This window comes from Zalophus californianus, chromosome 1, assembly GCF_009762305.2.
Source record: "Zalophus californianus isolate mZalCal1 chromosome 1, mZalCal1.pri.v2, whole genome shotgun sequence".
NCBI lineage: Eukaryota > Metazoa > Chordata > Mammalia > Carnivora > Otariidae > Zalophus > Zalophus californianus.
The window spans coordinates 114230054-114243450 of NC_045595.1; the positions used below are offsets into that span (position 1 = coordinate 114230054).

Consider the following 13397-nt stretch of genomic DNA (forward strand, 5'->3'; position numbering starts at 1 on the left):
ATCTAGGTTATCCAATTTGTTTGTGTATACATATCCTTTTGCAATACTCTTTTCTACAAAACACATGACAAAAACATTTATCTTATGTGAGGAAATACTAAAATATGGGTACATAAATAACAACTCTAAGAGTTCAATAAAGGAATGATTGATACAAACTGTTGATGAGGGAAAATTTGAATGCCAGGCTCTGTGATGAGAATTAAGAATAGTGTACAAAATAGACAAGGTCCATATTGAACTGAAGCCTCCAATTCCACTGAGGCTTCAGTTCGACCTGGAAATATAAATCAGAAATGGCAAGATAAAGGGAAGATGAGAAGGTGTTTCAAATAGGGACCCATAAAAACAAAGAAAGAAAAGCAAAACTGAGTGTTAAGTTAAGGTGGATTTACCTGCCTGAAGTGGGAGGAGTCTAAGATGAAGTTATAGAGAAAGGGGAATAAGCTAAAAAGGTAAGAATTAATCTGGTCAATATTTAGTGTTCTCCTGTTCCTAGCATTTATGCAGCAAACACTCAAATATCTGCTAAATTCAACTGACAGCCTGAAATAATAAAATTTTTTTTTAAAGATTTTATTTATTTATTTGAGAGAGAGAATGGTAGAGAGAGAGCATGAGAGGGAAGAGGGTCAGAGGGAGCAGCAGACTCCCTGCTGAGCAGGAAGCCCGATGTGGGACTCGATCCCGGGACTCCAGGATCATGACCTGAGCCAAAGGCAGTCGCTTAACCAACTGAGCCACCCAGGCGCCCCTGAAATACCAAAATTTTGACTGACTTTATACCCAACAGGAATCCACTGAAATAATGATGTTTATAGACAACAAGAATCCACTGACATAATGGTGTTCTGGGAAGTTTACTGAACTAAATTCCAATGGTTCTCAGTCTGGGGTGATTTTTGCCACTCGGAACATTTGGCAATTTCTGGAGACAATTTTGGCTTTTACAACTGGGAGGGAGCCTGCTACTGGCATCTTATGGCAGAGACAAGGGATGCTGCTAAAACATTCTACAATGCACAGGATGGTTCCCCACAACAAAAAATTATTTGGCTCACAGTATCAAAAGTGTCAAGGTGGAGAAAGTTGGCTGTATTCTACTATGAGTTATTCTCATAAGAACCCAAATTAAGTTCAAATATATTTGGAAAAAAGTACACAAGAAAAAGTAAACATTCTAAAAAATCTAATAGCAGTATGATTATAGAGGATTACTTTATTTTCCCATTTTTCTAAAAAATTTCTACAACTACCATGCCCTTACCATTTCAAGGACAAAAATTACCTTGATTTAAAAAATTTGATTTAGTCACTAATTCTATTTTTTTTTAAAGATTTTATTTATTTGAGAAAGAGCAAAAGCAAGAAAGATCACAGAAGGAGAGGGAGAAGCAGACTCGCCGCTGAGCAGAGCTGGATATGGGGCCCGATCCCAGGACCCCGAGATCATGATCCAAGCCAAAGGCAGATGCCCAACTGACTGAGCCACTCAGGTGCCCCTAGTCACTAATTCTAATCAGAGTGCACACACACATTTTTTAAAGTTTCATTTAATTCCCTGCCACTGATATGCCAGGCTCGGTAAGGAGAATTAAGACTGGTATACAAAATATATCCAGGTCTGTACTCTCAGGGAGCTTCGAGTCTGATGGGAGAAATTAATACTGAGTAAATACGCTAACAAATTATGCGGTGTTCTTAAGGAAAACAACAAGGGGGGGTGGGGTGAGAGGATGGCATCTCTAAGTAACATTGAGGACTCAAAGGATGAGAGATAACCAAGCAGTGAAAGGGATGAAGGTAAAAAAAGAGGGTGGAGAAAGCATTCAGACAGAACAGCATGTGTGAAGGGCCTAAAAAGAGCTATTGAAGTGTTAGAGTTAGAACAATTAAAAGAAGATGAGAATATAAGTAAGGGAGATAATAAAGTGACAGAGGCAGGAGAAATAGATAGGGATCAGAGCTGGCAAGGCCTTGAATGTCTCAGTAAAGAGTTTGGAAGCTAAGTGTGGTGGGAAGCTACTAAAGCAGAGAAGGGGCATGATTTCATTTTTTAAAAGAACCATGCTAGTTGTTTTATGAATTGGTGAAGAGCAATAGCAGAAATAAGGCAATCACTATGGAGATTAATAATGAGGTAATAATGATGTGCCTCATATTTTAATAGTGAGTAGAAAGTTAACAGAAAAGTAAGAATGGAGTGACATTAACTAAATGTCATACTTACAACCTTGTCTGAAAGAAACTTCTCTTTCCTTGCATTCTTAAAACCTTAATCAAAGCAAGTACTCATTAGGTAGGATTTTAATTTTACAGAAATTGAGGTTACAAAAAATTATTAAGCTTTCCTAATGGCATATATCTAATGAAATGTAATCCTAGGGGTGCCTGGGTGGCTCAGTTGTTAAGCGTCTGCCTTTGGCTAAGGTCCTGATCCCGGGGTCCTGGGATCGAGCCCCACATCAAGTTCCCTGCTCAGCAGGAAGCCTGCTTCTCCCTCTCCCACTCCCCCTGCTTGTGCTCCTTCTCTTGCTTTGTCTCTGTAAAATAAATAAATAAAAATCTTAAAAAAAAAAAACAAAAACGAAATGTAATCCTAGGCGCTCCCACTCTAAAAAATCAGGCTTTTCCACGAATCTCAAGGGAAGAGTTACTGGACAGTAAACATTTAGGATGTCCTTTCCCTTCATGTTTGAGGTATATTATTTATTGTAAATTTGAGTTTAGGAAAGAAAAATAAGAAATCCACCACAACACTAGCTCACAGTGGTTGAATATCCCCACAGGGTCAGTTTAGAGCAAGGATCTGAGAGATCTGGACTTGCTAGAATGTAAACTCCATGAGAATTCAGTCTGTGTTAATTATTGTTCTATCCTCACTGCTTACAACCGGACCTCAGACATACAAACTGAGTATTTGCTGAACAAATGAATCCAATAAAAGGAAGGGTAGACGGAGAAGTCAGTAAAAAAAGAGATAACAAGAGGTGACCCATGACCCTTAGGTAATGGAAAGTTGTCATAGTCCCTATTTCTCTTAAACTTCTTTAAAAAAAAATAAAGCTTTATTGAGATATAATTCACACACCATACAATTCGCCCACTTGAAGTGTACAATTCAGTGGTTTTTAGTATAAAGTTGCACATAAATCACCACCATCTAATTCCAGATCATTGTCTTCACCATAAAAAGTCCATATCCATTAGCAGTCATTCCCCAAGGCCTGGGCAACTACTAATCTACTTTCTGTCTCTATGAATTTGCCTATCCTGGATATTTCACATAACTGAAATTAGAGAATATGTGATCTCTTCTGACTGGCTTCTTTCAGGCAGCAAAATACTCTCAAGGTTCACCATGTTGTAGCATGTAGCAGTACTTCATTCCTTTTTATGGCAGAATAGTATTCCATCATATGTACAGCCAACATTTTGTTTATCCATCATCAGCTGATGGACATTTGGGTTGTCTGGCTTGGCTATTATGGATAATGCTATAAACGTTCATGTACAAGTTTTTGTGCAGACACTTATTTTTAATTCTCTTGGGTTTATACCTAGGGGTGGGATTGCTGGGTCACATGTTCTAACTTCGAGAACTGCCAAACTACAATCCAAGATGGAATGCACCATTTTATATTCCCATCAGCCCCACATAATATCCAAAGTCAAAGTAAGGAACCATTGTACATCTATAGCGAATGGTGCTGCTTTATAATTTTGTCTTCAGTAAATTTTTTCTTCCTTTCTTCTTACTCTATCGTACTCCTCATTCTTGTGGCAAATCTGGGGGTTAAGTGAAAATACCAACATCCCTCTCTATCTAACACACACACAGCTTGCGCTGGCCAATCACAGAACCATATTCCTCTGCCCAAAATGATTAATTCAGGCATAAGTATGCAATCAAATCTTGATCAATCTTCCCTAGACTTTCACGAGAACTCTCACACAATTAATACCAGTTGTAGTCCTGGACTTACTGGGTTATGAAAGCTAATGCTTAAACTAATGTGGGGGGGTTTCTGTTCCCTGAAACATAACTACATAGTATAAAATTCAGGTTTTTCAGCCTAAAGTTATCAGACTTAACTTTTAATACTAATGATCAACATGATGAAGGAAGAGTTTAGGGTATCCTTAAAGCCACTGTTCTAAAGAGAGCCAAAACATACTGGGTTTCATAGTTACTAAAGAACCAAGAATAATGTAACAATTATTTGAAAATATTAAGACTATATTTGCTTGCTTTTCTGGACCAGCAACAGCTGAAAGTGACCACAGAGGACCACCGTAAAGAGGCAGGATGGGTGGCAAAGAGGACAGGGTCATTTAATAAAACCAAGTAGACACTACTTGTAGAAGCTATCAGGATACAACTACCATTAACTAAACAAATTTATGTTAATACCTACATTAAGGAATCACAAAGACATGCTATAAAAACTAAAACAAGTATTAAGAGTAGATACTGAGCAACTAAAATTTTCATAAAAGCACAGGAAACTGAGATAGAATATGACTTGCTTTCTAATATTAAAAAATATGTCTACCACTAAATTATGAAACCCCACAAAATCTTAGGATTCTGACTTTTGTTAATAAAAATGTAGTTAAATTCCAGGTTTTTCAGAACACATTATTGAAAATGTAATTTATGGGACGCCTGGGTGGCTCAGTCGGTTAAGCGGCTGCCTTCGTCTCAGGTCATGGTCCCAGGGTCCTGGGATCGAGCCCCGCATCGGGCTCCTTGCTCAGCAGGGAGCCTGCTTCTCCCTCTGCCTCTCCCCCTGCTTGTGCTCTGTCTCTCTCTGACAAATAAATAAAATCTTAAAATAAAAAAAAAGAAAATATAATTTATGTTAGGTTTAATGTACATTAAATTTAGGGCAAAAGTGACAGCTAATAAAATTTTGGTCTAACAGTAAATAAACAGTAATAGAAAAACCTTAGGTTTTAAGTAGTTAGTAGTTTAAGTAGTTAGCCAGTCTTGTATTACCAGCATGTCTATGACCTTACCTCATTTTTCAACACAGGTACTAAAGAGTGTGAATCAAAACTACGTTCTGGTTAAATTTACAATCTTGTGGAAAAACCATTACAAACTACATAAAATACAACCAGAATTACAGAAATGAAGTCAGAAACTAGTAATTTTGCCACAATTTGGTTGAAGCACATAGGAGAAAGGCTTTTACTTGAGTGCTAATGAACGGAAAAGGAAGCCTTCCCCAATTCATGTGATGTGATCTGAACTATGGTACACAGTGGTACAAAAGGAACAGCAAACAAAATGTTATTCTGACAGGGAACACAAGGGGTTATTTGGATATAATGAATGATAAAGCAGGCTGGAAGAAATAAAATGAGCCTCAATTCACTCTGTATATACTACATGCCAGGCACTATTAAATATTTAAATGGTTGAGAGAGATTTAAAAAATATAAAAAATAAATGGTTTAGAGAGATTAAGTTAACTTCCATAACTATTAAATGGAGGAACCAGGGTTCAAACCCAGGTGTAAGTGACTCAATAGTCCATGTTTTTTAACTGTGATACTATAAAGCCTTTTAAGAGCTTTTATTAAAGTGATGGTCACCTCTTACAGAAGCAACACTAATAAAGACAGTGGTTCTCAAAGCCTGATCAATAGGTCCCTGTGGGGATACTGAAACCTTTTCAGAGGGTCCATAGATCAAAACTATTTTCATATTACTATTAATATTTATTATGGTGCTAATATTTGCACAGCAATGAAATGCAGTGGGTAAACTACTGGTGTTTTAGCATGAATTAAAGCAGTATCATCAGGCTGTATGAGTACTCACTGTATTTCAGGTAAAAACAACAACAAAAGGCCAGTTCACTCCACTTAATGTCCTTGATGAAATAGTAAAAAATTACCTTTATTAAAAACCTGCCTTTTCTTTCTAAAATTTTGTGATAAAATGGGGATTACATATAAACTACTTCTGCAGCATATCCACTTTTGCAGCACGATGACTGTCTCAAGGAAAAAGTTTCTTATGATTGAGTTGCAAATTGAACTACCATTTTCTCATGGAACACCATTTTTACTTGAAAGAATGACTGACAGACAAATTATGGCTATTCAGACAGTGTCTGGCAGATGTTTTCAAAAAATGAGCAAAGTGAGCTTATGGCTTCAAGGGAAACAACTTACGGTGTTTCTTGCTAATGATAAAATTTAAGCTTTCAAGTGAAAATAAGAATTTTGGAAAACCTGTTTTTACCACTGTGAGCTTCACAAATTTCCAATACTTAAGATTTTTCTGATAAACTATTTGATGACACTAATTGCCAATAATTGTGAATTTTCACTGTATAAAAAAGTGTGTCAGCATTTGGAAGATCTGCATTACTCTGTCAACTAATATTTTCCAAATGACCAATACATGCTGTTACAAAATCAGGCAATGGCAAAAGATATATTCCAAGTGCAAGACAGACCTATAAATTTTAACATAACAGAGTATGAAAGGCTCACTGATGTGGCTTAAGAGTCCATATTACAACTTTAAGAAACTACTATTTTGTGGAGTTACGATATAGTATCAAACAAAAATTTCCATAATTATCTGAAAAGGCTATTTAACACCCTCCCTCTCCAACTGCCTGTGTGAAGTTGGATATTCTTCATATACTTCAACCAAAACAGCATTACCATAAAGGACTGAATTCAGAAATAGACAGGATAATCCAACTATCTTTTCTGGCCAAACATAAAAGAGACCTCAAAAAAAATGTTTTCACCAAATTTTTTGGGTTTTAGAAAATAATTTATTTTTCATTAGAAATGTGTTTATATAAAATGGCTTATTATTTTTTTAGTTAATATTTTTTAAATTCTTAGTTTTAACTTCTGAAATGACAAATTTTTTTTGAAATAAGTTTTTTTTTGAAGATTTTATTTATTTATTTGACAGAGAGAGACACAGCCAGAGAGGGAACACAAGCAGGGGGAATAGGGGAGGTCTGGAGAAGCAAGCTTCCCGCCAAGCAGGGAGCCCGATGTGGGGCTCGATCCCAGGACCCCAGAATCATGACCTGAGCCAAAGGCAGAGGCTTAATGACTGAGCCACCCAAGCGCCCCTGAAATGATAAATATTAATAGAAACCCACAAACAACGCTCTTTGAGGGTCCCTAATTTTTAATAGTATAAACAGGTCTTCAGCCCCCAAAGCTTTGAAAACTTCTGAACTAAGGCCCTTAGAAGCACATATATATTGTTCTTATTTAGTAGGTGCCATATAAATATTGTTCTCCCATTAACTGTAAAAAAAAAAGGGAGTCTCCCGTAACCCTGTCTTTTACTAAATCTAAATGGAAAGCCTATAAATGTTTCTCTAGAGTTTAAAGTCCACAAAAGATACACAATTTCCAAAAATCTCTGGGAGAAAAAGGAAACACTTACTGAATACCTATTATACCCCATGGACTATGCTTTCACTATAATCTTTTAAGCAACTTTGAGACCTGCATCAAGGCTGAAAGCAGTTAAAAACAAGTAATATGGTATGGTATAAATATACAGACTTTACTTTGGACACATACCTGAATTAAAATCATTCCTTTAAGTGTGATGCTATTAAGTTACTTAACTCTAGGGATTTTTCTTCTATAAAATGAATAATTCCTATTATTAGACTGAGAGAAATGAGAATACAATTAAAAGCACATACAATATGTGTTTCAGTGATAGTTCTTTGTTCCAAAACTAAACCAGCAAGTACCAAAATCATCATTCAAGATTAGACTGGACAACAAACTCTCGTTTCACCATTACAGTCCTTAAGTAGATGAATTCTGCTCCAGAAAACATTTGAAAATATTTTGAGGGCCCACAGTAACTATCAGATATTAGAGATCAATGCTTAAAAACTACCTACACACTTTTCTAAAGTACTTTCATTCTTTTAAAGCTAAATCACTGCTACAACTCTTCCCAATCTTGTAAATATATTCATTTGACATACTAGAGACTATGAAAAATGGAGACATTTTGATAGCTCAAAGAAAATTATCAATGAGGCAATTCTGAAATTGACTGCCTTGTAAAACCAAGAAAGCCAGCAGGAAAGCACAAAAACAATTATTTAATTCCTAACTATATTTCTATCAGATATTTCATACTGTCACATGCTTAGACTATTATATGAAAAATTAGACTGTAGTTATTTTAAGTATAGTAAATATGTTCCAAGATTTGTGATGAGAGAGGTCAGTGTCTAAAAGTTAACAAGACTTAATAGCTTAACAATGCTTTTCGCTCTGTATAGTAACAAACCACCAAAGCCATTTAACAACAACAAATTAGCTGATCAATTTATTAAATTCTTGCCAACCAAGCAACTGTTTTTTTCCTAAAGTTCAAGCTCACTGCACACTTTATGTTGTGTGGACAATCACAAGTTTCCAGTCATTTAATATTTTATTATTCTTTTATTTTTAGGGTAAGTCTTTTTCTTAAAGTTGTGTTTTTATATCATCTAATTATTTTCCAACAATTTATGCTCTATTAGAACTTGGATACTCTCAGAAGTTCTATAAAAATCAAACAGATTATTGGAAAGTCTACAAAAGAATCCCCCCCTACTTTTAAAACATAAACTAGATGAGCTTTATTTGCTCTATTCTGACAAATATTTTATTTGAAGTTTGGTCACTACCCATTTCCTGTGTTGCATTCAGTGTATCCTTTCTATGGTTACTTTTCTCAAACTAATAATGATGATCCTCTACCACACTACAAGAAAGCAGCCAAGCCTTGAATATCATCTGAGAATGCCCATAAATTATTTTAAATGGATACTGACATATGCCTTCTTTAACGCTTTTGTGTTTCAAGAACTTAGCATGACCACATTTTGGAAGAGCCAGAATGGCAGACTGACAGGTAAGAATGATTACCATTTTGAAAGCTCTGAATCAGTTTCAACTTCTAACACTTAGAAATTACAACTTCCGAAGGGTCAACAGTTCCCTGTGGTCAAACTGCCCTTCAATGAGCAATTACAGAGCTCTATGTTAAAAACTTTCCCCTTCAATTTTAAGTTAAATGTAACTTAAGCTCTGTATGGACACAGAGAAAAAACAAAGAGCCAACTGCAAACAAGGGAGTAAAAGAATCAATTACAATGAATCCTATTTAATGACCCTAACCCCCAAGCAGAAGAGCTAAAAGTGATAAAATGCTCAGAGAACTGCTAGGCATCTTCCTAACATTAACCCATTAATTTTCACAACACTCATGAAGCAGATGTCAAGTATCTCTACTTTAACAGACAAGACTGAGGGACTCTCTCAAGGTCACAAACTTAGAGATCGTTAGATTACACTAAACTCTAGGACTTTGTACTCTATGTTAAATCAAACAATGTTAGATCAAACTGAAAAATGGTACAATTACCTCATTCTATATGTTGTTCTCTAACTGTACTGTCCGATAAGAGAGCCAATACCTTCACGTGCCTATTAAGCAGCTGAAATGTAGCTAGTCCAAACTGAGATATGCTTTAAACATAAAACACAAACTGGATTTTGAAGACTTAATATGAAAACAATATAAAATAACCCAATTTTTTTTACATTGCTGATGTTATATTGGTATTTTGGATGTACTGGGTTAAATAAAGTTCACTGGACAGCAATGGCCCATCCTTTTTTTAAAAGATTTTATTTATTTGAGAGAGAGACACAACAACAGAGAGAACTTGTGGGGAGGAGAGGGAAAAGAAGGCTCCCCACTGAGCAGGGAGCCTGACACGGGGCTCTATCCCAGGATCCTGGGATCATGACCTGAGCCGAAGGCAGACGCTAAACCGACTGAGCCACCCAGGCGCCCCAGGTTCATACTTCTTTACAAAAACCTCCCCATGAAACAGATGTCATCATTAAGACCTAAACCAAAAGCAGTATTTTCTTAGATTCTGTGGTAGCAAAACATAGCAACCATATTTGGAGGGGACGGTTAGGGGCATACTAAGTATTCTGAGGGACACAGCCATATATGTAATTAATAAATAAACAAAATAGGCCATTCTAGTGTTCTCTAAGGATGATGAAAGAAGTTGCTATCTCATTAAGGGTGTATGTGACTTTGAGTAAGTGAGGAGAAAGTACAATTTCCATTAGAGTCATGTCATTTCCTTAAATGAAAACATCCCTATTCTTTTTGTACACCAGGGTTACCAAAGTCACCAAGGATGCCCACAGGCACTATAAACGTTTAAAAAAAAAAATGTGGTGTGTATTTATAGTTATTTTTAAAAATCATTTATTATATTGTTCTAATGTGGTCATCACAATCTTATTTTGAGTAAACTAATAAGGAATTCACACTAAGAGGAAACATCAATTTACCAAAAAAAAAGGGGGGGGGCCCCTTTACAACAGTATGGCAGTCCCAGAAAATGTTACACATAAAGTTACCATATGACCCACTAATTCCACTCCGCAGTATATAACCAAAGAGAAATGAAAACACGTCCACACAAAAATGTGTACATAAATGTCCGTAGTAGCATTACGCATAATAGCTAAAGAGTGGAAACAATGCAAATGTCCATCAACTGATACATGGATAAACAAAATGCGGTATATCCATAGGCTGGAATATTATTCAGTGTTATTTTTCAGCCACAAAAAGGAATGAGGCACTGTTATGTTTTTGTTACGTGTGTGAACCTTGAAAGCATTATGCTACCTAAAAGCAGTCAGTCACAAAAGATCACACATTGTATAACTCCATTTATAGGAAATATCCAGAGTAGGCAAATCTAGACAGAGAGTAATGGGGAATAGAGATTGCTCATGAATTAGGATTTCTTTTCGGAGTGATAAAAAATTTTCTGAGATTGTGCTAATGGTTGCACAATTATGTGAAAACACCAAAAGCCACTTTAAGTAAGTGAATTGTATGGTATATGAATTACAGTTCAATGAAGCTGTTTTTTAAAAAAAAAATGCAGCCAGAAATGTAGGTGGGGGGAAAGGATTTGAAATTTTCAAGCATCTATCTAATTGCTATTTTTGGGGAGTTTGTAATTTGTGTTTTTAAATTTTGTAATTCTTTTCAATCTAAATATCGATATTAGTAAAAATTTTCCTTCATCACATCATTACACAACTAGGTAAATTTAATGAAAAAATCATAAATTGTACATTTAAAGTGATCAAACATTGTTTGATTTGAAATATGGCATATGAATTACCTCAATAAAAATGTTAAAATTTTTTCATTAAAAAAAGGAGCACAGAGTAATGTTTCACATTAACCTTAAAACAATCACAGAATTAAGAACCACAACCCCAGATACTTAATAGATCCTCAAACTATGAAACCCACTAAAAACAACATTAATTACCTTAGAGATTGAATGGCTTTGTGAAAAGCCCAAAAAATAGTTACTATCTCAGTCAAGCAAATGCTCAAAGTTCAGAAACAGGTGATGGAAATTTCAAGATTTTAGGATAAAAAAGGACAGAGGGCCAATATAAAAAATACTACTTGACCACTACTCTTTTAAAAGCTAAACTCCTGATTCAGATACAGGATCCAAGTACTTAAAAAACAAACCCGATTTACCTAGACTCTTAAAACTAAAGGGAAGAAGCCTTCTATCAAAATTCTGTGATTTGTGTGTGTATGTGTTTTACCCACACACCTCATGTAGCCTAACCCGGGAAGAGCTGTATCGAAGATACTGAAGGTTTTTTTTTTCACCCTTTTAAAATAATAAAACGTGATGGTGCCATTCCACAGCCCACCCCATCCCCCACTACCACCACCAGCAGGTGGAGGGAAAGGATACTGTAGACTAGAGGATGACAGCTTTGTATAACCCTGTGGACTTTATATATAAGAATGCAGCTGGTGGTCTCTCAGGAGGGGATAAAGAGATTTGTGAGCAAGCTGAAATAAGGGGTATTCTTTGCCTGGAAGAGGGCACACCGTGAGCCACATCTTGAATCAGCTATATCCAGAGTAAAACACAGGCCGCTGGAAGGCACTGTTAGCATCACCAGGATGGCCTCTCACGCCGGGGGTGTTTTTTTCAACGGAGAAGTTGACTCCTGTAGTTTGGATATTGGGGGGAGGCAGGGGTAAAGCGGGAGTCGGGAAGACCAGAAAAAATGCCTTTAAGTGGAGACGACTCGGACCCAGCAGGGGAAGTTCCGAGCCCCACTCGGTCGCCACACACTCGTCCCCGCACCTCCCACCGCCCTCCTCGCGGCGCCAGACGTCGCGGCCCGGGGGAAAGCCGGAATCGCCGCCGCAGCCCGGCCGGGGCAGCGCGGCACACGCACGCCTCCTCCGCACTCGCCGCGCCCGGCCTCCCCGCCGCGCGGCCCAGCCCCTCGCAACCGCGCCGGGCCAGCTCCCCGGGGCAGGCCTAGGCCGCGTCGGCCGTACCCCAGCACCTCGCTCCCGGGCGGAGGTGGACCAGGCCCGACACAAACTTCCCGGCGCGTTCGCAGAGGCGTCACGGACGGGCCGGCCCCCAGCGCCATTCCCCCGCGGCCCGGCGGCGGCACCCACCCCTACTCCCCACACTCGGGAGTCCCGGTGGAGATCGGCCCGAGGCCCACAGCCCCCACCCCTCCGGCGCCCCCGAGTTTACCTCCAAGTCGCGGCCTTTGTTCTTGAAATTCTTAAGCCGTTGGTTGTCCAGTTTCTCGTTGTCCGCCATGGCCGGGCCGGTGACTCCTTCCCCCGCCCGGGCCCCGCGGGATCCGCCCCAACCACCACGCCGCACCGACACTCCCAGGAACCGGGCCGCCGCCTGAGCTGCAATGCCCGCCGCGCCGCCGCTTCCTTCCTCCTCTCACCTGCCTCCGCCGCGGCCTACTCCTCCTCTCCCCGCCCGCCCCCCCCTGCCCTAACCCCAGCGCGACCGCAGCTCCGGCGAAGACAACTGCGGGGCCGGGCGGCGGCAACGGCGGCGGAATGTGCTGCCGGCTGAGAAGGGGGAGGCAGCCTCGATCTGAGGGCCCCGGAGCCGCGACCACGCCCATCACCGCCAGCCCAGTTCGCCGATTGGCCAACCAGGCTCCGGTGCGCTCGACCAATCAAAAAGGACGATGGAGAGCGGGGGCGGAAGAGAAAACGGAAAGGGGAAGAGAGCAGCGTTGGGAGGAAGGGCCGGAGGACTGGAAGGCTGGGAGGGGCGCGGCGGGGGCAGGGCGGAGAGCGACCACGTGCCTCCCGAGCGACGGGGAGGAAGCGAAAGAGAATTGGACAACTTGAGGGGAGGCGGGGAAGGGGGGAGAGGCCCGGGAACGAGTTGGTTTGCTCTTGTTGCCGCGCCGCCCCAGACCTCTGTGTTCCAGGATGGAAGCGGAGTTAAAGTATTTTTTTTTCTCCGGCG

At 39.3% G+C, this 13397-nt stretch overlaps 1 protein-coding gene across 3 annotated transcripts in view; it reads right to left on the bottom strand.

The window, feature by feature from the left end:
- KPNA4 (karyopherin subunit alpha 4) overlaps positions 1-12990 on the bottom strand; it is a 57437-nt gene extending 44447 nt beyond the window's left edge. Inside the window, exons 1-2 of one of the 3 annotated variants that reach the window (XM_027585237.2) lie at positions 12651-12990; positions 11965-12102 (exon numbers count right to left, since the gene is read on the bottom strand). In XM_027585237.2, coding sequence (XP_027441038.1) covers positions 11965-12048 — 84 coding nt within the window. In that variant the 5' untranslated portion in view covers positions 12049-12102; positions 12651-12990. The remainder of the gene's footprint in view (positions 1-11964; positions 12103-12650) is intronic. The other 2 variants (XM_027585239.2, XM_027585238.2) reach the window with 2 other exon arrangements.
- Positions 12991-13397: the final 407 nt, after the last annotated feature.